Source organism: Miniopterus natalensis, chromosome 17, assembly GCF_054644295.1.
Source record: "Miniopterus natalensis isolate mMinNat1 chromosome 17, mMinNat1.hap1, whole genome shotgun sequence".
NCBI classification, from domain to species: Eukaryota; Metazoa; Chordata; class Mammalia; order Chiroptera; family Miniopteridae; genus Miniopterus; species Miniopterus natalensis.
In genome coordinates, this window is record NC_142097.1 from 42025782 (window position 1) to 42049791 (window position 24010).

Below are 24010 nucleotides of genomic sequence, written 5' to 3' on the forward strand. Positions count from 1 at the left end.
CTGATGTTCAGGAAGAGCCTTTACTTTGGACAAGCTATTCCGTTTCTATGCTCAGGAGAGACTGGGCTAGTTCCTTCCCAGGAGCATCGTTACGATTCCATGAGACAAGGAACGTGCTGCCCTGTGCAGCTGTAACGGGCCTCCCAGGTTCCAGGTGTGCCGGGGACTCTCTTGAGTCCCCCGACCCCCCGCCATAGGTGCCCTGTGAGCTGGTGCTGGCTGTCTGAGGGTCACAGAAGCAGAGCCCAGCAGATAAATTTGCCCAAACCAAGATACTCCCAGGAGTGTCTCTATTCTAGAAGGTCTTAGGAAGAGAACGTCTCTGAGCCCAGATGCATAAATGGCTCGTGGTGGGATCTCCTGCACCCGAATGCAGCTCTGGCCGTGGAAGCCTTTCCAGACCTCAGGAGTTAACCACAGCACCTGGCTCTGCTGGGCCTCTTTCCCCTGAGATCGGATATGGGGCAAGGGGTGGGAACAGCTGCTGTGAGCCCCGGCCCCAAACTCCCTGAAGAGCAGGGACACCTGGGCACCAGAGGTCCCAGGAAAGCATTGGCAGGCATTGGGGTCTCTGGGTCCCATGGAAGAGGGACCCAGGGGCTGAAACTGGGGCCATCACTGTCATCTCTGTGGGCAATAGACTCAGGCACTGAGCTGTGAGAGAAAATAAATGTGCCCAGAAAGGCTTGATCCCCTCCTGGAGGAGGTCCTGGGAGCATCTGAGAGAAGCCCTGCCCCTCCCAACCCCAGTGAGCAGTCGGGGTTCCATGAGACCTCGGGACTCAACCACCCTCTGTGACAGTTCACTGAGTGAGTTCAGTCACTGGAGAGGGACCTCAGGCACCAGGACAGAGCAGGCCCTGAAGAGACACAGCCACACATGCACATACTCTTACCTGCATCAATGGTGACTCTAACTTGGACCCCATGGTCAGTTCCGATTTTCTCAATCCCACACCAGTAGATGCCTGTGTCCTCTTGCCTGAGCTCCGTCATGGTCACGGTGATCGTGCGGTTTCTCTGATTGTCCCTGATGGACACACGGTCCTTCTTCACCTCCTGCTCTGATCCATTGGTTTTAACAAGTGTCCTGCATCTCTTCCAATCAGCCCCCTGACACCACCACTTCACATGGGTCTCCCACCCTGTGACATAGTGACACTGCACGGTCAGTGAGCCCTGCTCCAGACCTCTCACTTCTCCTGGACCCGTGATGACATCTGATGAGCCTGGAAAACACAAATCCATGTACCTGTCACTCCCCCCCCGTGCCCCTCCCTCGAGACCAGGGCTGCAGCCTCCTGCACTGTGAGCAGCTCCAAGAAGTCCAGGGGCCTGATGAGTGGAACAGAGTCAAGGAAGGAATACGCCTTCCGCGACACAGACATTTGGTCCCTCAAGTTCCACCGGATCAGAGCCACCTCAAAGATCACCTAAGAGCACAACTGCAGATCTCGAAGAAACCAACGTTGACTCTGAGCAATAATTATTTCCTATAATTCCCTCCCTCCCTGTCCCTGTGGCCCACAGATCTTTGTATCTCCAGCAATGTCCTTTTGCACCACCTCTGTGTGAAACTGGCCTCATGGGGAGGAGATAGCAGAGGCCTCACTTCAGCAGGAGTCGGGTTGCCCCTGATCCTCGGTGGCCTGGGGGGGGGCCCAGCTGCAGCCCCCGCCTCCCGGTCATGTAGCGGCTGCTCCTCATGGCCGCGGCGGTTCCACAGGAGGCCGCCCGGCTGGAGGCCTTTGGAACTGACCGAAGCAGTGCCACCAGCTAGGAATCCGCATCACGCGGGGCCCATTCTCTCCATTGAATTGCTTTGATTTCTTTGTCAAAAAGTAAATATGTGAGTTATTTACGGATTTTCCATTCTGACCCATTGATCCATTTGTCTGTCCTTATGCCAATCCACACTCTCCTGACTATTATCCATTTGCAGGAAGCCGGGTATTAGAGAGTGAAGCATTTTCTTATCATGGATGTTCTTCTGGGAGGGGTTTCTGTCACCTTTGAAAGATTTGGGATACAGAAAAAAATGTTTCTTTGGTGTAAGCAAAGCATTTAAAGCACAATGAAAAATTACATCTGTCACTAGGCCACAGTGACAGACCCTGGGAAGGAGTGAGGCCCTGGGCAATCTGGAGAGCAGGTGACCCTTGCAAAGACCCATTTCACATGAGCCCATTGTCCTCTTGCAGGCAGAGGGCCTGTTTTAGGTCTTTTCATTTTCCTGGAATAGCAGAAATCTGGATTTTGTGTGGAACCTCTCAATTTTAAAACACTGGCTTAATTAGAAAAACAGCAGCAAGTATGAAACAAGCCACTCAGACCCATCTGCCTGCTGACCTGGCATCGGCGCTCAGCTCCTGATCTCTGCTCAGAAGGGAACCTCTTGTCATAATTTTCTTTGTGTTTGCCAAGGTTTGAAACTAGAGATGCACTAGTTTCACTAAGTTTACCTGGCAGATCTCCATCTCTTTTAGGCTCTGAGATCAGGACATACATAGAGCAAAGAAATTTTTGTTTCTATAGGATCCTGAAAGGTTGTCTACAAAACTATCTGACAAATTATTGGGGCAGATTCTTTCATTCCTTAAAATTATTTTTCACAAATATTGATCTATTTGAGTTTTTTTATTGTTCATCAATCAATTCTATTGTTTTGTTTTTCCCAGGAAGTTATCTATTTTATGAGCATACAGTAGCATATACTGGGATTTTATTTATTTATTGTTTGTTTATTTATTTATTTATTTATTGTAATCCTCACCTGAGGATGTTTTTCCCATTGCTTTTCAGAGAGAGCGAAAGGGAGAGGGGGAGAGAGAGAGAGAGAAACATCGATGTGAAAGAGACGCATCGATTGGTTGCCTCTCACACAGGCCCCAACTAGGGCTGGGGATTGAGCCTGCAGCCCAGCTATGTGCCCTTGACCAGAAATCGAACCTGTGAGCACAGGCCGATGCTCCAACCACTGCGCCACACGGGCCAGGGAATGCTGTGTATGTCTGCGCTGGCAACTGTGGGCGCTGACACGCTGGTGATGAGCGCCCAGCGTGGATGAGCCGCCGGCTCAGGGTCTGGAGGGACTGCTGAGAAGGGCCGTCTGCTTCTCAGCAGGACACCTTCGGGGCCTCTCCTCCGCTGCCGGCCACCTCCTCCTGCCCGTAAGCCTGCCCCGGGAGTCCAGACCCGGGCCCCACTCACCTGAGCCCGGGAGGAGGAGGGGGAAGAGCAGCAGCAGGTGCGTTTCCATGCCCGCGGCCCGGGAGCGTCGGGGGGAGCGCGCTACAGACTGGGTGGCCTCATCTTCCAGCCCCTGCCTTCCCTCACGGTCCCCGGCACACTTCCTCCTCCAGCCGCTTCCCAGCAGCAAACAACACGAAAAGAGGAAGGCGGTGCGATGGGCAAACAGTCCTGGTGATTGTGAACGAGGCTTGAAGTAACACCCCTGCCCAGAGCAGGGCGATTTCTCTGAAAAGAGAACTTGCGGTCTTCCTGAAACTGCAGACACAGGCCCCAGCCAGGCGGGGTCCGCCGGTCCTCTCGATGGGGGCTGCTCCACCCGAGGCCGAGGCGGTGGACAGAACACCCTAAGCCGGGGGTCTCAGGTGGCGCCAGGCTCTCAGGAGCCCAGGCCAGTTCAGTCGCATTGAGGACTTGGGGACAGTCAGAAAGCAGGAGGAGAGACTAGACCAGAGGTGGGAGTGAAGGTCAGGCTGAGGGGTTATCAAAACCCAGACTGCAAAGAAAGGGCATCTGCTGTCCAAGGGGCAGGAGGGGCCTGTGTCCTGAGAACAAACCGGAAACCCTCACTGCTGTCGCCCAGCCCTCCAGGTGAGAGCCCTTGGATGCCAACCCCAGCCTGAATCTTCCATATATTTGTCGGTAATGCCAAGGGCTCCTTACTGAAGAAACCAGCTCACCGTGCCCTGGCCGGGTGGCTCAGTGGGTTGGAGCGTCATTTATGTGTCACACACACCCTGTGGCATCTCGAGGAGCCACTTGACCTAAGGCCCTCGCACCCTAAAGGAGAGCAGGAAGGTCATTTGCACAGGAAAACACAGCAGCTGACCAGCCGGAGATTTTCCAGGATGTGGCCAGAGCCGGCCCTTCCCCGTGAGTCAGTCACCTCCCCAGGCTTGCAGGTTCCCACTGCGAAAGAAGGGCTGGAGCGGGTCGCCTGCGATTCCTCCTGCAGTAAAGCACCTGTGTGTGTGTGTGCGTGTCTATGCGTGATGGTGGCTCCCCTTCTCAGCTCTGCTCAGTGGGCTTCAAGCTTCTCACTTCTCGTGAAAGTGAGGAAGAAGATGGTTTGCCATGAGGCTGATGGGGCTGGAAGGTCAGCACCCCTCACTTCATCAGGCTCCTTTCAAGGCCCTGTGTCAAATTCTGTATTCATTTAGGTCCTTTCTCCTGGAAGGGGCCTCAACAGTGTATAAGCTTCAAGCCTGTGATAGATGGTCCCACCCTCTACCCTTCGACGCCTCAGTTGTTCTCACTGAAGGGGCAGGGTCTGTCCCCTCCCCCACCCCCCCAGCCCGGCCCCATCCTTGAGCCTGGACCAGACCTGTGGCCTACTTTCCAAAGAGAGCCCAGCAGAAGTAACGGGGCACCAGTTCCAATCCTCAGCCTGCAGAGGCCTCCTGCGTTTCCTCTTGCTCTCGTTCGGAGCTTCTGCCGTGAGAGCACGCCGGCTAGCCAGGGGGTAGACGGAGACACAGCAGAGCCAGGCTGCCCAGCCAACAGCCAACCCCCAACACTCAAGAGAGCCCACCTGAGACCAGAAGCACCGCTCAGATTAAGTTGCTGACCCACCAACTCGCTCTGTGACACTGTGTTTGGGATAGTTCATTGCAGCGTTATTGTGGCAACAGAAAATTTAGAGGAGACCCCACAAAACCTAGACCGGCCCTCCAGCAGCTGCCTCACCCTCCACTCGGTACAGCCTTAGCTGCCCCTGGCTTCTGCCCACCCAGCTGCTCTCTGCCCCTCTTACTTTCCCTCAAAGCTCCTCAAGGTTGACCCCAACCAACACCCCTCTCTCTGACGTAGTTCAGATCAGAAAAGACCTTGTGTTACCCATGAGGAGAGGTCCTTGTCTCTACCTGTTGTTCGTGGGAGTGGATTTTTTGGATATCTCAAGAAAAAGAATTTTCTGAGATTTGTACTGGAAAGTGAGTGATTTTTATTTATGTGGAACTAATTCCCTGAGTTTCCAAGGTCTCATTTCCCTTTGTCCTGCCAAGGAAGAAGTCCCACTTTGCTTTCAGCAGGGCTAGAATCACAGCCAGTGTCCAGAGTTTCCTGTCCATGTCTGCACAGTCCAATACAGCATCAGGCTAGCTTAGCTTGTGTTCCCCGCTGCAGTCCATCAATCCATTGCATGTGGGGTCTTCATGGTCGTGGCCCATTTGGGCGAATGTAAGGAAGCCAAGAGCAACAAGAGCCAATAGTCACAAGAGAGCCAACTCCTTTTTTTAGGGGATTATGTATTCCCAAATTTTCTTGGGCTTGCATTGGCTCCACCCATTCTGGCTAATCCATGGTTCCCCAGGCTTGACTAATAGGCAAGAACCTTCCCTACTCACCCCAATTTCACTGTCAATATGTCTACTTCCCTTTTGTTGGACACCTTCCCCCAGTGATTCTTCAGAGAATGGGCAGGTGGTTCCCCGGGGAGTGTAAAGTTGCAGCTTCCTGGTGAAGCTACCCAAATGACATGCCTATAAAGCCTGGCCTCCCATTTGTTCCTTTCCATTATTAATAACTAGCTAATTACAAAAGTATCACTTGGACCAGTAGAACTATCTGTGGCCTGTGATTCAAAACAAGACATTGGTCTAATTACAAAAGCAATACATGCTCATTTTAGGAAAATAAATTGTGAAACACAGATAAGGTAAAAATATATATATATTTAATTGCCTCTGATCTCACCACTGTGAGATAATCACTTTTCACATCTTTTATCTCTTCCTGAAGAAATGCAGTTATTTCAGAAATCAAGCAGAGTCACTAATGTGTTATATGAGTTCATGTCACTCACTGCCCAACAGTTTTTCATTGCCAACAGCACTGTCTACTTTGGGAAAAGATGTCCTATAAACAAATACCATCAAGATTTTTTTTTTTTCCGGTGGAAATGCATACAGAGGCTGAAACCCCAAATTCCTCTTGGTCAGTGTAGACTTGCAAACTACAGATAATCTGTTATCATAACCCAATCTGTTCATAGGAGAGGGAGTTCTTGTATTGAAAGGGTTGGGTTAGTTGCATCTCTCCCTCTCTGGATCACAGGTCCATGAGGGCTGTATCCCTAGTGGCTAAAACCACACTGGGCACATAGTAGATGCTCAATAAATAGATGAAAAATGAACTATTTTTACTGCACTGTCATTCTGGCCCTTTAAGCTCTGCTAAGAAACCATGTCTAGCACCTAAGAACCAGTTGTAAACCAGAATTGTTCTCAGCAACCCTTCCTGTACCCTTTTGGTTCACCTGGGTCCCAACTACATCTTGTCTACCCACTATGTGCTATGCTTCATATTTTATGTAGTTATCACATTGAACACTCACTACCAATCTAGAGGGAAGGTGATATTAATGCCACTTTTCAAATTAAAAAAAAAAATCAAGGCTCAGAGAGCAAGTAACTGGTCTAAGGTCGCACGGCTGGTAACGGGAGAGCCAGGACTCCACGGCAGGTGTGGCACACTTAGGCCCTCCCACCTCCCACTGCAGAGGCGCAGAGAGGAGCCCGCCACCCGAAACCCTGGTCAGTGCCCACAGCGAAGAAGGAGCCTGACATCAAAGAGTTCATCCCTGAGCTGCTTGTCATCGGGTGTCCACTCCATGGCCGTTTCTAAGGCACATTCATTCCCCCAATGCTACTAAGAACTGGAAACTGATTTAACAAAGCCAGTAACTGGTAGTGCCGACCTTGAACGTTCCCCAGGGGCAATGCCCCTCTGGCCTGCAGTCTACGGAATGGGAAACTAACTGAGCCTCACCCAGGCTCTCCTGCAGAAATTCAGGCAGAGGCAAAGCTTATTTGCAAGAAAAGCACCGGTCCTCAAACAGTGAGTTAACCCTTTGCAGGGGTGAGAAGGTGACAGGGCTCTTCGATTTTTCAGAACAGAGGGTCTGTCACCGTCACCACCTGCCCCTCAGGTATCTAAGGTGTCTAATCCTTGCTGGAACTGACAAATTGGAATAGCTGCAAGCCAGGCTCCCTCTGCCCAGGGAGCTTGACCTTTTTTTTTTCTTTTTTTTTCTAAAGCAATGATTAGTGGGCTAGATTTATTTGGAAAAATAAAATCAAGCATTTGTTCAGCAACAGTTAAGCTAAACACTGGCATTTCTCTTGTTTTCATCTGAGTCGTCCAAACACAGTGTCTCCCCAATAATACGCAGACATCCCATGATTACAAAGTAATGCGCGTTCCTTACAGAAGAGTAATGAAATACAGAGAGCACAAAAAATGCGTCTCAGATCACCCCCAATCCCACACAGAGATAAGCACTCTTAAGTACATGTATGTATATTGATTACTAAGCTTTTATTCTTTTCTATACAAAAGCAATTCTATTCCAGGCAAAATAACAGGTCACTCATGTGTGAATTTACTTCATCAACTGGTTTGTTAGATTTATTAGGGCTTCTTATTACAGAAAAGTAAAAAAGAAAATGGTAGCCGATAATACCCTCTCTGAAACACCCTGAGTAAACACTGTGGAGAAGGAAACTAATTTTCCTCCTACCCTTTTAAATTCTTCTGGCTGGACTGATAACTGAATTAACATGAGGCAGGTTAGCAGGAGGAAATGACCAAATGCATTACATATGTACATACGGGGCTTCCGTAAGGTTCTGAGACCCCTGGACAGATAGGGCAGTTAAGGCTTATATGTCATCTGGAACTAAGGAGAAGTGGGTGAAAGGGAGGCTGGTTTGGGATTTCAAAGGTCAGGAAGGTAATTCACGGGGAGATAGAAAGGCAAATGTTGGGTAAACAAATGTTTGTTTTTCACAATGGGGCACAGAGAGGCCCTGATGTCCTGGCCCCTGGGTTCCCACCTGTCCCACAGGATGCATTGGCCTGTAGTTACCTGTGATAACGGCTCCCTTCCTGGAGCACATCCTCTGTCTAAACTCTTTTAGGCAGTTAGGGGAAAAGTCAAGGTTTCTTTCTGAGTCTTTTGTTTCTTAAAAATAACCCGCTTAAAATAATCAATGTCCCAAAAGGCATATTTTGCGGTGGCAAACTCTGCTTCCCCTCAAGACTCTTTTTGAAAAAAGATAAGGCAAGCAATGGTTTAAAGAAATAGAGGGAATGAAAAGCAAAGTCTTCTCTCCATTCCCTACCCCAGCACCCCCAGGACCTCAAAGGTAGCCACTGTCAGCCTCTGTCACCTCCCTGAAAAAGGTATATACATAACCAGCACGTACACCCGAATGGAGAACACGGGCGTTGTCATTCAAACATACCCTTCTGTCCCTTCTTGTACTTAATGATACAGTTTTTCCCAAATAGCACATACAGGTCTACCTCACTCGTTAACCAGTTTCACCATATTGCATCGTAGGGACACTCTAAAGTTCATTCAGCCAGTCCCAAATGCTGGATTATTTGCTGTCACAAATCCTGTGACAAGCGTCCTGGTACGCGTATCTCAGTGCACATTTGCAAGGGATTGCTGGGTCAAAGGAATTTGCATTTGTAGCTCTGATGATATTGTCCGTTGCCCTCCACAAAGGTTGCCCCATGTGTCCTCCCCCCCGCGGAGTGTGCACGAGTGCCCGCTTCCCAACTCTCAGCCAGTATTGACCATTTGCAAACTGTTATCAAACCATTCAAAGTTACACCGTATTGGTCAGGGGTCTCCAGAGAAACAGAGCCAGGAGGAGGCAGGGAGACAGAGAGAGAGGTGGATCCATAGATGCAGTTCAAGGAATTGGCTCGTTCCACTGCAGGGGCTGCCAAGCCCAAAATCCGCAGGCCAGGCCGCAGGCTGGGAATCCTCAGGCGGGAGCCGAGGCTGCAGCCACGAGGCAGAACCTGTTCCCAGAGAAACTGCAGTTTTGCTCTTAAGGTCTTTCAGAGAATTGGATGAAGCCCGCCCAAATTATTGAGGACGTATACAAGACAACCAGCTATAGACGCTAGCCACACCTATAGCACCCAGGCGAGCGTTTCCCTGCACAACTGGTACAAATCCGGGCCAAGCTGGCGCAAAGCTAACCACACACGCGCGCGCGCACACACACATACACGCACATGCACGCACACTAATTCATACCCTGTTCATTTTTCGATTGAGATTTTCTTCTGAGCACTCTTTATGTTACTAGGGACATTAATCCTTTGTCTGCCATATGTCTTGCAAATATTTTTCCTCCATCATTTCCCATTTGATTTTGCTTCTGGAATCTTCTGTCAACCAGACGTTTCTATTTCTATGCTGTCAGAGCGATCGATCCCTTTCTTTATGGCACCTGAATTTCCTGTTTGGTTAAGAAGCTTGCGCAGAGCCACTGTAGGGGCCATGGTGACCACCCCATTCAGCTAGATTTCCTAAATGTTCCCTCTGAACCCCGGAGGCCCAGGAATCAGAGGCCTCACCAAAGTCTGATTTAATGTTCGACCCCTGCAAAGTGCCACTGTGGCCACTCCTCAGACAGTGAATGCAGCACTAATGGTGAGCCTGGGGCAAAGTGGAATCTACAGCAGGGACGCAAAAGCGCTATTTATTCCATGAAGAGGGCCACACACAGAGGAGGGGCCAGGTCTAAGGGAGGTCCTGGATTTAGAGAGAAAGAATTCAATAGCGTTTGTACATTGATCAGCTCTGAGCTCTCCATTTCGGCCCAGAAAAAAGTTCTTAAGAGTCATCAACGGATTCCTGATACGATCATCTCCACGGGGTTGCTGTTTCTAAAAAGGTCAATTTGAGAGCATCACCCTGCCCCTGGCACAAGGCAGGAGTCTGCTGGATCTGAAATGCTGAACCCTGTCGCCCTGGACCCTGTCCCCATTGACCCAGAAAAGGTCCCACGAAGGTGGAACTGTTTTCATATGATGAAAGAAGAAAGTGATGGGAACTCCTCACCCCGGAAAGGCGAAGAATAAGAGGGAAAAGAATTGGAGTCTTTTCTATCCTTTAGTCAATGAACAAACGAGCTGGACATGGGTAGCAGTCTAGAATATTCCCTCACAGTCCAGAATATTCCCTCTGGGAAGCACTTCTGCAAGCCTGAAGAAGCTGGATTTGAGAGGTAAATGAGTAAAGCCACTGCACGTGACAAACAAATGAAGCCCTTGAAGCCAGGAGAAGATACAGTAAAAGCTGGAGAGCATTTGGTTCGGGAAGTGGAGGTGGGGCACGTCCAAAGTCAACATCATGGACAAACCCATGTCTGCCCTGCTACCAATTCGATGTCACTGTCAGAGACAGATAGTGCTGGGGCCCTGGTCTGACCCAAGGATGTCCTCTTGGCAGGCTTTATGCTTTCACATTTTTGGTTCTTTACGTCTCCACATTTTTTTAAGTCCATCTAAGTTGGCGACTCCTCGGCCTTTCCAACAACCTTGGATGCCTGTCTTTGAAAAGTAGCTCTTGTGCCCCGGCCAGTTTGGCTCAGTGGTTAGAGCATCGGCCTCGGACTGAAGGGTCGCGGGTTCGATTCCGGCCAAGGGCATGTACCTCAGTTGCAGGCTCGCTCCCCGGCCTGGGTCAGGGCGTGTGTGGGAGGCAACCAATCCATGTGTCTCTCTCACATCGATGTTTCTCTCCCTCCCCCCCCCCCCACTTGGGTGCATGTACAGGGTGGGCAAAAGTAGGTTTACGGGGGGGGGGGGGTATGTTAAACACTGCCTTGATCCTATTATTACTTATTCATTAAACGGCACCTGAACACCCACTTCTCCCTCCGGGTACAGTGGCCTTCCCCTCTTTTCCCAAACTCTGCTTCTCTCTGTTTTTATTTATTTATTTATTTTAAACCTCACCTGAGCAGATTTTTTTCCATTGCTTTTCAGAGAGAGTGGAGGGGGGGAGAGAGAGAGAGAAACATCAATTGGTTGCCTCGGGCACTGGGACTGGGGCGGGGGATCGAGCCTGCAACCGAGGTCCGTGCCCTTGGCCAGACTCAGTCCGCGGGCCGGGCTCTGCTTCTCTTAGAAATGTTGCTTTCTCCAGGGCCTTGCTCGGGGCCAAGTGCAAGCTCTTTCCAAGGCACAGCCAGACACCCTGATCTTTTTTATTCGAAACGCTGTTGTTTTATTTTTATTTTATTTTTTTTATTTTTAAATATATCTTTATTGATTTCAGAGAGAGGAAGGGAGAGAGATAGAAAGAGAAACAGCAATGATGAGAGAGTCATTGATCAGCTGCCTCCTGCACGCCCCTGACTGGGGATCAAGCCCGCAACCCGGGCCTGTGCCCTGACCAGGAATCGAACCCAGACCGCCTGGATCCTAGGTCGATGCTCAACCGCTGAGCCACGCCCGGCTGGGCGAAACGCTGTTGTTTTAGACTGCCCCACACAGGAGGCCACCATGCTAGTCCAGGTCTCCCAAGAAGCAGATGTGGAAAGGGAACTACATGTGCAGGGACCGTGTGAGGGCGGACAGCAGGGAGGAGCGGGGAGCGAGGCCGGGAAGGCTGCAGGTGGTGTCCAAGACCGCCATGCAGCCTCTGGGAGGTTCTGCAAAACCATGAGGAGGTCCTCCAGCTGAGACCAGCCATGAGGGGAGTCCTGTGTCCCCCAGGATCAAGGCACGCCTCCGGGGCCCTGCCGCGCTCCGCCCTTGGCTAGGACTGCCTTGTGAAGAGTGGCCTTGGAGCAAACATGCCCATGGCGGGGCGCAGAGCCAGCACGGGGCCTCCGTCAGCTACGCCCCTGAGGTTAGACGACTGAGAGGCACCTTCCCCTGGTCACCTCAGACGCTTATTGCTGTGGGGTGAAACAAGATTTCCTCTCTGCTTTCGTGCCTTCTTCAGGGACTTCAACAGAAGATCAAGAGTTTGGCGTGTATGCGTGTGTACCCTTCTGTGTGTGTATCTGTGTGAATGTGTACATGTGTGTACCCTCTCTGTATGTGTGCATCCGTGTGCATCTGTGTGAATGTGTGTATGTGTGCATCCATGTGCATCTGTGTGAATGTGTATGTGTGCATCTGTGTGAATGTGTATGTGTGCACCTGTGTGCATCTGTGTGAATGTGTATGTGTGCATCTGTGTGAATGTGTATGTGTGCATCCGTGTGCATCTGTGTGAATGGGTCTGCGTGTGGGGTTGTGTGTGTGTGCGCGCACGCATGTATACCCACTGTCCCAGCCACATCACCACGGAGACCTAACTCACCTGCAGGCCCTCACGCCTCTCCGTTGCTCCCTTTCAGACCATCCTGGTGGGCGACAGCGGTGTGGGAAAGACGTCTCTGCTGGTTCAGTTCGACCAGGGCAAGTTCATCCCCGGCTCCTTCTCGGCCACTGTGGGCATCGGATTCACAGTAAGCGCTCCCAGCCTCTGGGACCCTGATTGACCTCTGTCAGGGTCCCAGCAAGAAATGGGTGGGCACTCACATTGGATCATTCAAGGAAGTTTAATAAAAAGACTATTTACCAAGATGTAGGCAGGGTGTTGGGAAACCAGGAGGGACGGTGCAGTGTTTGGGGGTCCTTTCAGGGCTTCCATCCCCCAACCCAGCCTAAAAGAGGTGAGAGAAGGGAACCGTCACAGACCTGGGGACAAAGAGGGCTGTGTGGAGCGGCCTGGCGGGCAGGAGCTGTGACCAGCAGTGGAGGAACACAGCAATGCCTAGTAACCCCCCAACACCGCCTGCCTCCTGCTCCCCCATATTCTATGGGGCTTCCCACTGGCTGCACACAACTGGAAGCTGGAAAGCAAGGGAATGCACTGATACAGATTGCTCAGGCCCACCTCCCAAGGCAGTAAGAGCCTGGAGAGGCAAAAGCATGGCTTAAAGTTCTAAAACAGTCCAATCGTAGCACTGTGGTCCTAGGGCACTGGTAGGTCTGAGGTTAAAGTTCTGTATTTAGCACTTGGACTCTCCCTGGGCACAGCGTGGGGGAAGCACAGATTAGGGAAGTGATCCCAAACCATAGCCCCTCCTGAGCCAAGAAGGCCTCCCTCCACCCCCCTGCTTTCTCTCCACTTTCACCATGACTGCCTGCCAGCTGCTCTCAGGAACGCTGGGTCCTGGGAAGGCCTCTGGAGAGGATTGGCTCTTCTCTTGGACTATTCTCAGGAGCCGCAAGGCCCTCCTTTGGGGTCTCTGGAATCCTGAATCATTCAAGGAAGTTTAATAAAAAGACTATTTACCAAGGTGTAGGCAGGGTGTTGGGAAACCAGGAGGGACGGTGCAGTGTTTAGGGGTCCTTTCAGGGCTTCCATCCCCCAACCCAGCCTAAAAGAGGTGAGAGAAGGGAACCATCACAGACCTGGGGACAAAGAGGGCTGTGTGGAGTGGGCTGGCGGGCAGGAGCTGTGACCAGCGGAGCCAAGTCTCCAGGACATCCCTGGAAGGTCCAGCCCGAGGAGAGAGGGAGAGCCCGGCCTCCCCTGTCTCAGGCTGCTTCAGGCTCTCAACTTATCCACACACTTTCTTGCTTCTCAAATGTCATTTCTTGGGGCCCCTGGGTGTCTGGGAGGCCAGCCTCTGGGACAGAGCAGAGCACAGCCTGTAAGGCCACACGGGGCTGTGACACAGGAGAGTCAAGCTTGTGGAAAAAGAAGAGGGAAACCCCAGAAACTGAGCTTGCCCAGTGGGTCACAGAGAGGAAGGGAAAGCCCATGGCAGACAGGGCTTCAAAGTGGAGCTGAAATGAGAGCCCTGCCACAGCGTGGAGCCAGGAGTCCAACCTGAAACACCAGTGCCCCGGCTCTCCGGCCACTGGGAGCAGCTGGGCTCTGAGTGCAGGGCTGAGTCCCAGGAGGGGGAAGCTGTCCGGACAGCCCCTGGGGCCTCCCATGAAGCAAACCAGGATGCCTGGCACCGGGCATCCCCTACCATCAGCCCATCCATGCCCCTCAGCACACAGGGCACAGGGTGCCCTCCTAGTCACACTCCAGTCTCCTCGCCCCTCCACCGGTCAGACTCAGAGGGCGGAGTGTGGGGTGGGCATGGACGTGGGCATGGGTGCACAAACTCATTCACGCTCCACAGATGCCCAGGAGACCTCCAAATTTGGCCACTAGCCTGGTGGGAACAGTGAGGCACCTCGCCGGTGAGAAGCAAGAAAGCGTGTGGATAAGTTGAGAGCCTGAAGCAGCCTGAGACAGGGAGGCCGGGCTCTCCCTCTCTCCTGGGGCTGGACCTTCCCGGGATGTCCTGGAGACTGGGCTCAAAAGGATTCCCCACTTCATGAGTTCACTTGATGCCAAACATCTAAGGCCTGCTAGTTGCCGAGGGCGGAGGGCCAGGTGTAACAAGGCCGGCCTTGCCTTGGGGGGCGCCTGGATTAGTGGGGGCGCGGGAGGCTTTCCCAGGGTGGGCCGTTCTGGACGCAGCCCGACGGGTCAGGGAGACATGAGAGGCGGTCTGAAGGGGCCACGTGCTGCAGGGTGACTGTCGGTCGGTAAAGAAAATTATATTCACAGGAGCTCGTGCGGGGCCGCATTAATAAAAGTGACACTGCCTGGGCGCTTTCTCCCAAATGTACACCTTCCCTCTAACGCCGTGGCGCAGGACGGGGCGTCCCAGGCGCCCGGACTCCACCCCACCCCCACTCCAACCCCCACCCCACCCCATCCCCACCCCCCCTACCCCCACCCCCACCCCATCCCCACCCCACCCCCACCCCCGCCACCTGTTCCCTCCCGCTGGCTAGGCTGGGGCGCCGCCTGCTGGCCGCGCTGCGCAGCACAGCGGAAACCCAGGCTCCGGGGCGCGGGTCCCTCCGAGGCCGGACCTTCCGCAGCCGGCGGGCTCTCCAGGGACCGCTACTCGTGGGAACTGAACCCCGACGGCTGGCGACTTTGGGGAACCAGTCTTAGGGATGGATTTAGCCCGTGCCATCAGAGCAGGAGGCCAGGTCGATGTTGCTTAGGGGGCCCGCCTGCCCCTCGGGGCGCTGACCCTGCGGTCCTGCGCGTCCTGGGGGGACAGCCCGCACCCTAAGCTGTCGATGGGAGGGCAGGACAGAGGGAGGAGCCTGTTGGGGTCCAGGCGGGGGCGGTGAAGGATGGAAGGAGTGGGTGGAGCTAAGGCGGAGCTGTCCCCGCTCTGTCCCTCGCGCGCCCCGGGTCCCAGCTCATCTCTCGTCCAGGGACATGGCGGGCACGCCTGGCGCCGCTGGCACCCCTGGCACCCCGGACAGCGAGGCCCCCGAGCTCTCCCCGCCCTGCAGTCCGAGCTATGATCTTACGCTCAAGGTGGGTGGGCGCTGCGTGCAGCCCTGGGGACTCCTGTGCCAGTTCCCAGGGCCACCCCTCCCCACGCCCTTTGCCCTGAGCCCCTGGGGATCCTGATCCCCGAGCCCTGCGCTTTTCCGGCGGCGCCTGCGTTGGACTCAGCCCTTCCCCCTGGCGGCCGGGCGTCCCAGACTAGAGGAAGGTGGAGACACAGCCCCTCGGCCCATCCCAACCTCTAGGCATCTGGGCTGGCGCTGGGGGCCTGGGAGCGGAAGCTGGAAGTGACTCCCCAACCCAATTTTCTTCCGCCGCACTCCGGCTAATACGAGTCCCCAGGACCCCCGCGCTTCTCGGTGAGGGTTACTCAACCCTCTTGGACGCAGGCATCCGGGTGCTAGGAAACTGGGATGCCTGGACACCCCTAGGGGAGCAGCTTTCCTGCGGTTAATGCCCCCTTCCCAGCGAAGCGCTCAGCTGAGGCTTGACACCCAGTTCCAGAGGCTGAAACTCTCTAGGTCCCCAGCTGCCCCCCAGTCCTTCCTCTTCCCTGTGCACTTCTGCCCTGCACCTCCTTCCAAACGGCAGGCCCACCGGGGAATTTTTAGAACCTGAGAAAGATTTCAGTGCTTAGTCCCAAGTCCCCACCTGGGAGAGTGTAAGTCAGCTCTCGGGGGCTCAGTCCCTCCACAGGGTGACCCTCTACAGAAGCACTGAGGGTGGCAGTGGACATGGGTCTGTCTGCCCTCCTCTGGTGCCCTCAGAGCAGGCAGGTACCAGGGACTCTGAAAGAGAAGCTGAGGGAACCCGGAGCTTCCACTCTTCCTCTAGGCTTGCTGCTAGACGAGGGGGGCGGCTGTCCTGTCTCATGCTGCATGGCCTTGAGAGAGACCTGCCTCTTTCTGTGCCTCAGTTTCCTCCCCACGGGGGGCAGGGGGGGGCCTCATTCTAGCTCCGAGCCTGGGGCCTCCACCCCCATGGTTTCAGGGGAAGCCACTCGGCAAGTCACCCGCCCAAAGCCGTTGAGATAGGCGTCCTGTGTGGGCTCTGGGCAGGAAATGGGCCCCTGGGCATTCAGCAAGTGGGAGGGAAGCCGCTGAGGGCCAGCCCGGGGCTGGTGGGGACCACCTGACCTCCTGGCTGGACAAGCCAGCTGAGCTGTTTGCCTAGAGGGGGGCACAGCTGTGCAGCTGTTTGTGTTTAGTGGAGCTGCCCAGCTTCCTAGGTGGCTGGCATCGTTTGCTCCAGGCAGCTACGATCTGTAAAGTACACAGGGGCTCACCCTCCTTCCCTCCTTTTTAGGGCCTGGGACCCAGGAGCCTCCCCCACCCTCATGGTCCCCAGAGGAGATGAGCAGAGGCTGGCCAAGCAATAAAGGGGTGGGACACACCTTCATCCCTCCCTGCCCTGCAGTGACCCATGAGGCCGGTCTGCGGACACTTGTCCCACTTGGGAGGCTTCTGCTGAAAGAACTTCAGACTAAACATCTCCCAGCCTCAGCATAAAGTTGAACCTTCCCTAACTTATGCAGCCTTTTTATAAGCATATAACATCATCCAAAACTTGCAAATAAATGTGACCAAAAAAATAATAGTAATAACCCAGACGATAGTCACTTTAGAATATGCCTTTGCAAATGGTGGTGCCTCATCAGACCCTGACACCTCCCTTGGGTGGGAATCCTGTCCAAGTATTAACACTTCCTTTTTCCCTTCCGTCTTGCCCACTTCGCCGCCCCCCATGCGCGCACACGCACAGCTGGGGCCCGCAGTGGAGGGGATCCGCACGGTGTGGCAGGAGCAGGTATGTCTGAGACAATGTCTTGGGCCGCTGCACACATCTAGGGACCTGTTGGCTCTGAGGTCTCTACTCAAGCTTCCAGGAAACTGGGTGAGGACAGGTCAGAGGGAGAGCCTGAGAGGGGAGAGCGCGGAGGGAAGGCGGCAGCGGGCTTTCCAGAAGCAGGTGCCCGGCACTGGCAGCATCTTCCCCTCGCTCTGCCCCTCTCCCAGGGCCTCTCTCCCTGGGAGCCCAGAAATGGGCCCCAACTCCCCCACTGACTGCCTCTGCCCCCATCTCCTAGGTGATGCTTCTGGGAGACTCAGGCGTCGGGAAAACCTGTTTCCTGATCCAATTCAAAGACGGGGCCTTCCTGTCCGGGACCTTCATAGCCACCGTCGGCATAGACTTCAGGGTGAGGCGGCTGCAGGCTCTGCCTCCCAGCAGTGAGCCAGGGGCTGCGGCTCAGGCGCAGGGGCACGGCCCTGTCCTTGCCAGTTTGGGCTCTGCAGGATAGCTGTGACTCACTGCCGGGAGGGCACCAGGGCTGTTCCCTAGGGACCACTGAGGTGGACAGGCTTGAGGAGTCTGGGCCTGTTGGGTGCCTTGCCCACTACAGGATATGAAAATCAAGAGACTGAGTCTTAAAGTTGGGCCTCCAGCAGGGCAGACACATGCTGTGGTGTGAGCTGAGCTTCCTGGCCCTCAGCCCTCTTGCTCAGTGCCCCCTCGCCTGGGTCCCTTGGGCAAGGCCTCAGAACCCCACCAGCCTTTCCTGGCAGTCCAGGAAGCACAGCCCTGCACCAGGTTGGAGAGCTGGGCGGGCCAGGTGGGGAGGGAGCAGCTGGCCAGGGTCCCTCCTCTCACCTTGAGGGTCCCTCTTGAAAAATCTGCATCGGGATGCTGAGCCCTCTGAGCACTGCACATCCAAGGGTCTGGGGGAGTAAGGGTCTAACCCAGGCAGGGGGTCTATCAGAGGTTAGGTGCCCCCCTCCCAGTGGGAGGGGAATGAAGCTCCACTTAGGAGAGTTAGTGGGCAGCTGGAAGAGGGACCCAGGATGCTGGTGGGCATCTCATCTCTAAGAGCTTGGTTGCAGGATGGGACCAAGCTCCTGGAGAGTCAGACAGAAGTGGGGAAGGGGCAGGATCCCTAATTCCCAGCCCTGTGCTGCCTGCTGAGCCCTGGGGGGAGCCAGGCAGGTTCTCAGGCTCCCCTCACCCTGCTCTTGTGGGAAGAGCAGAGTTCCCAGAAGAGAGGGCTCCTCAGTGGAAGTATTTGGGGACAGGGTCCCACTGACCTGATGGGGTGATCTGCCTGGAGACACCTCTGAGGCTCACCATGCCCCCTCTAGTCCTGGGGAACCACCAGGATAGGATGTTTGCTCCTCAGTAGGATGTCAGCAGAGTGCAGGAGCCAAGACTCCCCTGTCCTCTGGCCACCCGTCCCTCTGCCCTTTTCTCTTTCAGAACAAGGTGGTGACTGTGGATGGGGTGCGGGTGAAGTTACAGGTGAGAGCGGAGGCTTTGTGCAGGGGGGAGGGGGGGAGGGTGCAGGGGGGAGGGGCCTGCCCTTGCTCTGCACCCAAACCACAGGAGGCCCGTGGCCCAGCACTCAGCCTGGGGTAATTTCCTGTGGGGCGGCAAGAAGAATCCACTGGCTTCTGTTTGTTTGATGTCTGCAGAAAAAGCAGCTCCCAGGCACCCTCTCTCCTAGCAAAGCCAGCTCAAAGTGCCTCCAGATAGCGTAGGCTGGCACTCTCCTCCCGTCTCCTGGGTCTCATCTGCTCAGGGACCCTGGACACCCCCAACCCCTGGGCTGGGGCTGGGGAAGAGGCCACAGCACTGAATAAGCTTGAGGACTCGATAACTGTCCCCACGCAGGACATGGGCAGGGCTTCGGAAGCCCATGAGAAGCTAGAGGAGGAGAGATCCCACCTTCCCACACATCCTCACACCACAACACGGGGTTCCTCTGCCCACCACAGCCCCATGCCTGCCTCCTTCTGACCACTTCTCCGTCCCTTCCTAGATCTGGGACACCGCAGGGCAGGAGCGGTTCCGCAGTGTCACCCATGCTTATTACCGAGATGCCCAAGGTAAGTCCCTTGTGCATGCCAACTCCTCCCCAGCCCACCTGGGACATCCGCCCCAAGTCCCCGTGTGCTCTCTCTCCCTCCTTGCAGCCTTGCTCCTGCTGTATGACATCACCAACAAGTCTTCCTTCGAAAACATTCGGGTAGGTCGCTCTGTCCACCACCATAGCCACCAAGGCAGGGCCCGTGGCGCTCAGGGCTGCTTCCCGCTCCGCGGGAAGGGAGTGGAGCAGGGAACACTGCTGCTTTCGCAACATACCTGAGCTGTGACTCAGGGGTAATAAGCTCCCTCTGGGTGTTTGATGGGCACATGGGAGCAGAGGCCAGACAGTGCTTAGCCCTGATGGTGATTCATGAGTGCGTTTCATGACAAAAGTTCAGAAAGTACCCAGCTCCGCCCTGGACAATTACCCACAGAGGCCAAGGCGAGAGCCCGAGCAGAAAGTCTACCTGTACATCCAGCCCAAGTTGCAAGAAGGTGACTCAGGCAGACAGAGTGGCTCCATCCTCACAACCAAACTGTTGAAGAAAATAGACGCTATTTCAACAAATACAAGCACTGACCCCGTGCGTAGCACTGTGAAGGTGTCATATGCTCCCTGACCTCGAGGGGTGGGCAAGCAAACTGGAGACCAAGACATATAGACATGAAGCAGCTTATAAAGAGGATGGAGCCTTGGCTCAGTTGGTTGAATGTCATCCCATGCACTGGAAGCTCATGGGTTTGATTCCTGGTCAAGGCACATACCTAGGTTGCGGGTTCAATCCCAGGTCGGTGTGTATACAGGAGGCAACTGATTGCTGTTTCTCTCACATTGATGTTTCTCTCTCCCTTGCTCCCTCTAAAATAAAAAAATTTAAAAAGAGGGTGGAAATTCAGGGCACTCATACTACCATCTCCAACCCCATGCTCGTGGCAGACATCACTAATCAATCACAGTATTTTTGATCACTGAGCCCTTATATGTGGTCTTAGACTCCCCAACAGGAAATTGCTGGTGACTTCCGACTGATTTGTGAGACAAAGCCTCTGCCATCTCTATAGAACTAGGGGTCGCACCAAGTGAGGTTTGGGGCCACCCAGGACTGGAGAGCCAGAACAAGGATGCAGATGAGAGGGTGCACAGGGCATCATGTTTGGGGGGGGAGGGGGCAGTGAGTAGCCCAGGATAACCAAACAGGGCAGAAGAAGGGCAAAGGGGAGGGGGAGAATGGCTGGTGCTCAGCCTAAACCCAGCTCAGCTCACCCTCTCCCACAGGCCTGGCTCACCGAGATTCATGAGTACGCCCAGAGGGATGTGGTGATCATGCTACTAGGCAACAAGGTGAGTGGCTCCCGCTGCCACAGCATTACCTGCGCCCAGCCTCATCGCTGCCCAGGAGTGTTAGCTGGACATGCTGCCAGCAAAGGACCCTTTCCAGTCTCCAGCTCAGGGGTCAGACGTAGGTGACAGCTCAGCCCATCCCATCTGTCCTCATTAAGCTTTGGAGATGGTCCCCTGTGGGGAAAGCTCAAGCTGCTACTTGTGAGATTCAAGGTTCCCAGCTGCTCAGCCCCTATTAGATCATAGTGACAAGGGTCACAGATGCAGACCTAAGACCAGAAAAGGTTGGCCCCAACTACTGTGACCCCTCTGAGGCTAGGTCACCACGCACTTGCCAAGCAGAGGTACCCACCTCCCCAAGTGGGAGTGAGGTGCCAGGTCCGGGAGCTGGGGAACTCAGCCTGAACCAGGTGGAAACCCTGGCCCCACGCCAATCATACCTCCCGCAGTCCCACAGGCCACCAGCAGAGGGCGGGCAATGCCTACTCCTGGGGCAAAAGATGGGCCAGCTGGGGGCAGGAGAGGGGCCAGCTGGGGAGAAGGCTTCCTTCCCCAGTGACCCACCTGGGCTTGACAGGCAGATGTGAGCAGTGAGAGAGTGATACGTTCGGAGGACGGAGAGACGCTAGCCAGGGTAAGTGACTGCCTGTGGGCAGGGTGATGGGTGGTGGCAACCAGAGGCTGGCTCTGAGGACACTCTTTCCCTGGCAGGAGTACGGAGTTCCCTTCATGGAGACCAGCGCCAAGACAGGCATGAACGTGGAGTTAGCCTTTCTGGCCATTGCCAAGTGAGAGCTGAGCAGGGAAAGGAACCATGCAGGGCAGGGTGGCACCATCTGGGAACCCAGTAGGGCCTGACCTCTGGCCCAGCCCTCAGCGCCTTCTGAGGTCCATTTGCCCAGGCCATGGGAGAGGGGAGGATGCTCTGCACCTTGCTCCCTGCCCAGCCCATTGTTTCTTCCTCAAGGGAGCTGAAATACAGAGCCAGGCAGCAGGCTGACGAACCCAGCTTCCAGATCCGAGACTACGTGGAGTCCCAGAAGAAGCGGCCCAGCTGTTGCTCCTTCTTGTGAATCCCAAGGGGCTCAGAGAAGGCTCCAGAGGCCCACAGTATGCAGCCTTCTCCCCCAGATCTGGTTGATTCTGAGCAGCTGAGCCAATGGGGAGAGAGTTGGGGGCCCAGTGCACAGCCCTTTCCCAACTGGGGGCTGTACCCTCCACCCCTACCCTAGTTCCTGTACCTTCCCTGCATCCCTAGGGAGGGTAAAATATTTATATTTCATTTTAGTGATACATAATTTAACACACACACACACAAAAGGGGCACCAGAAAACCAAGGTAGGGAGCTGGTGGTCCTTTGCCTTCTAGTGTATACTAGGACTCAGAGGCTGGGCCTCCCTCCTAGCCACGATGAAGGCAGTATTGCTCCAGCTCACTACCAAGGAACATGTACTTCTGGGGCGTGAGGGCAGGCAGTGACCCTGGTCCCACCCTCATTTCAGCTGGAGAGGGGCTAAGCAGACCTCAGCCTTCATTTCCTCCAGCTCCCCAGGGAACAAGCTTCCCTATAAGATGGGCCCTTGTGCTGGGAGCTAAACCAAAGCTTATCTCTAATCAGGGAAGATAAGAAATGTGGCGATTGGGCAGGGGCCCAGCTCCCCCCTGGGAAGGGGGAGAAGAATAGCAGAGATTAGATCTGTTTGGCTACCTCTAGCCTTACCAGCCCCCCCCTCCAGGAGGTGTACCCCTTTTCCTCCAGCCCACAAGCACAATGGGGCACTTGGAAACATTTGGTTTCTATTCTCTGGATCTCCCTGAATCCCTGGCCTTACCTTCCTGTCTGCCTATGCCCCTAGACACCTAAGGTCACAGTGAGGAAAAGGCTCTACTCCTGTCCCAACCCTTTGGCGGGTATGCAGTCCACAGGCTACTTCTTCAAGCAGCTGTAGTGTTCCTACTGGGCAAAGAGCCAGATAAAGAGAAACCCCTAACTCTTGGAATAGGTGGGAAGAAAACCTGAGCAAACCTCACTCCACATCTACCCCCTAAATCCAAGTGCTGCCTCTCCTGTGACTGCCCCATGCCCTTTTCTTCTCAAAGAGACCCCAGGGCCAAAGGCACCTCATCTCCCCTCCTACTGAGACAGGTTAGGGAATGAGAGGTTCATCCATTTCTGGGTTAACTAAGATGTGTGCAAAACAAGGTCATGTGGGTAACACTGGCATGGGGAAAGGGGCAGCAAGGAGTTTATGTGGGGCCAGGGTCGCATCTCCCAAAGCCCTGACCCCCTCCCCCCCCCCAGCAACTGGAAGGGGACAGGAGACATGCATACATGTCACTGCCTAGGGGCACCTTTACTCCAGCTCTCCAGGCCAGGGGCAGTGGAGAGGGGGTGAGAAAGAGGTATGCACTGCACATTTCTGAGGCTACTGCATTTGCTTTCAAGGCAGAAATCTTGCTGTCTGAGCAGAGTCAGCAGCTCCGACTCCGGCCCTGATAAGGCAACTCTCCAGGCCTCTCCCAGGCCAAGCGGGGAGGAGCCTGACCTTGCCCAAGGCAGGTCACAGGGGATCCAGTCACACCGGCTGCTCTGGGCCTCTAGCATTTGTTTTTTCAGAATTAAATTGCAGTATTTTGGAAAGTACATCCTGTCCACGGCTTCTCTGAGATGCGCACGGGAGAGGGGATCATGTTGAAGGGAGTGTTGGTACTTCTGCGAGTTAACTGTCATTAACTGCCAAAATCATTTGATCTTCATGTTTCAATGTCCCCAACTAGTCACCTTACCCGTTAACGGGCTGCCCAGCCTCTGAGACCAGCGGCTCATCTGTAAGGAGCTGAAAGGCGGCTTCTCTTACGGCCCTAATCATTGTTTCTTTTATTGAAGAAAGCCAGGGTTCCTTTCCCTGCAGACGGAACTGAGATTGGTTACCTGACTCTAGTCGGCCCGTCCCCACCCCAATTCTTTGGTCAAACGCTGACGCCAATGCCCCTGCCATGGCCCCAGGTGACCCCCCTTCCGCGGGCAGCCCCGTGGAGTCTCCTGCTGAGTCCTCACGCTGCCCGGGTGAGGACCAGAGCACGCGCCCCTGTAACACGGAGGTCCCGGGACAGCGCGAAGTGACTCCACCAACCGAGGGCTTCGTTATTCAAACGACTCCGATGAGTCTTTTTTGTAAAACCGCCGGGACCTCGCAGCCCCGGAGGCGGGTCGGTTGCCCCGGCAACAGTCGCTCTCCGCTCCCCTCCCCCTCCCGCCCCCCGCCCACCCCCGAATCGAAGCTGCACACAAGGTTTTGGCTCAAGGCTGTTAAAACGTTAGGGTCCCCTACCCACGGACTGGCTCTCCCCAAGCCCGCCGCACTCGGGTGGGGGAAGTCAGGACGGAGCCCGCCGGGCCCTTCGGCCCAGTACCGGGAACTCGCCCCGC

At 54.6% G+C, this 24010-nt stretch overlaps 2 protein-coding genes across 5 annotated transcripts in view; one reads left to right on the plus strand and one right to left on the minus strand.

Annotated features, from left to right (window-relative positions):
- CD300LF (CD300 molecule like family member f) overlaps positions 1-3259 on the minus strand; it is a 9606-nt gene extending 6347 nt beyond the window's left edge. The window contains exons 1-2 of the mRNA XM_087826461.1: positions 3211-3259; positions 897-1229 (exon numbers count right to left, since the gene is read on the minus strand). Of these exons, the coding sequence (XP_087682587.1) occupies positions 897-1229; positions 3211-3259 (382 nt within the window). The remainder of the gene's footprint in view (positions 1-896; positions 1230-3210) is intronic.
- Positions 1-21652, plus strand: part of RAB37 (RAB37, member RAS oncogene family) — a 42970-nt gene extending 21318 nt beyond the window's left edge. The window contains exons 2-10 of one of the 4 annotated variants that reach the window (XM_087825682.1): positions 12411-12521; positions 17466-17576; positions 18629-18670; positions 19191-19257; positions 19345-19397; positions 20514-20579; positions 21157-21213; positions 21291-21367; positions 21547-21652. In XM_087825682.1, coding sequence (XP_087681808.1) covers positions 12411-12521; positions 17466-17576; positions 18629-18670; positions 19191-19257; positions 19345-19397; positions 20514-20579; positions 21157-21213; positions 21291-21367; positions 21547-21652 — 690 coding nt within the window. Of the gene's footprint in view, positions 1-12410; positions 12522-15289; positions 15407-17465; positions 17577-18628; positions 18671-19190; positions 19258-19344; positions 19398-20513; positions 20580-21156; positions 21214-21290; positions 21368-21546 lie in introns of those variants that run through there. The other 3 variants (XM_016220351.2, XM_016220352.2, XM_016220353.2) reach the window with 3 other exon arrangements.
- The last annotated feature ends 2358 nt before the right edge of the window (positions 21653-24010 follow it).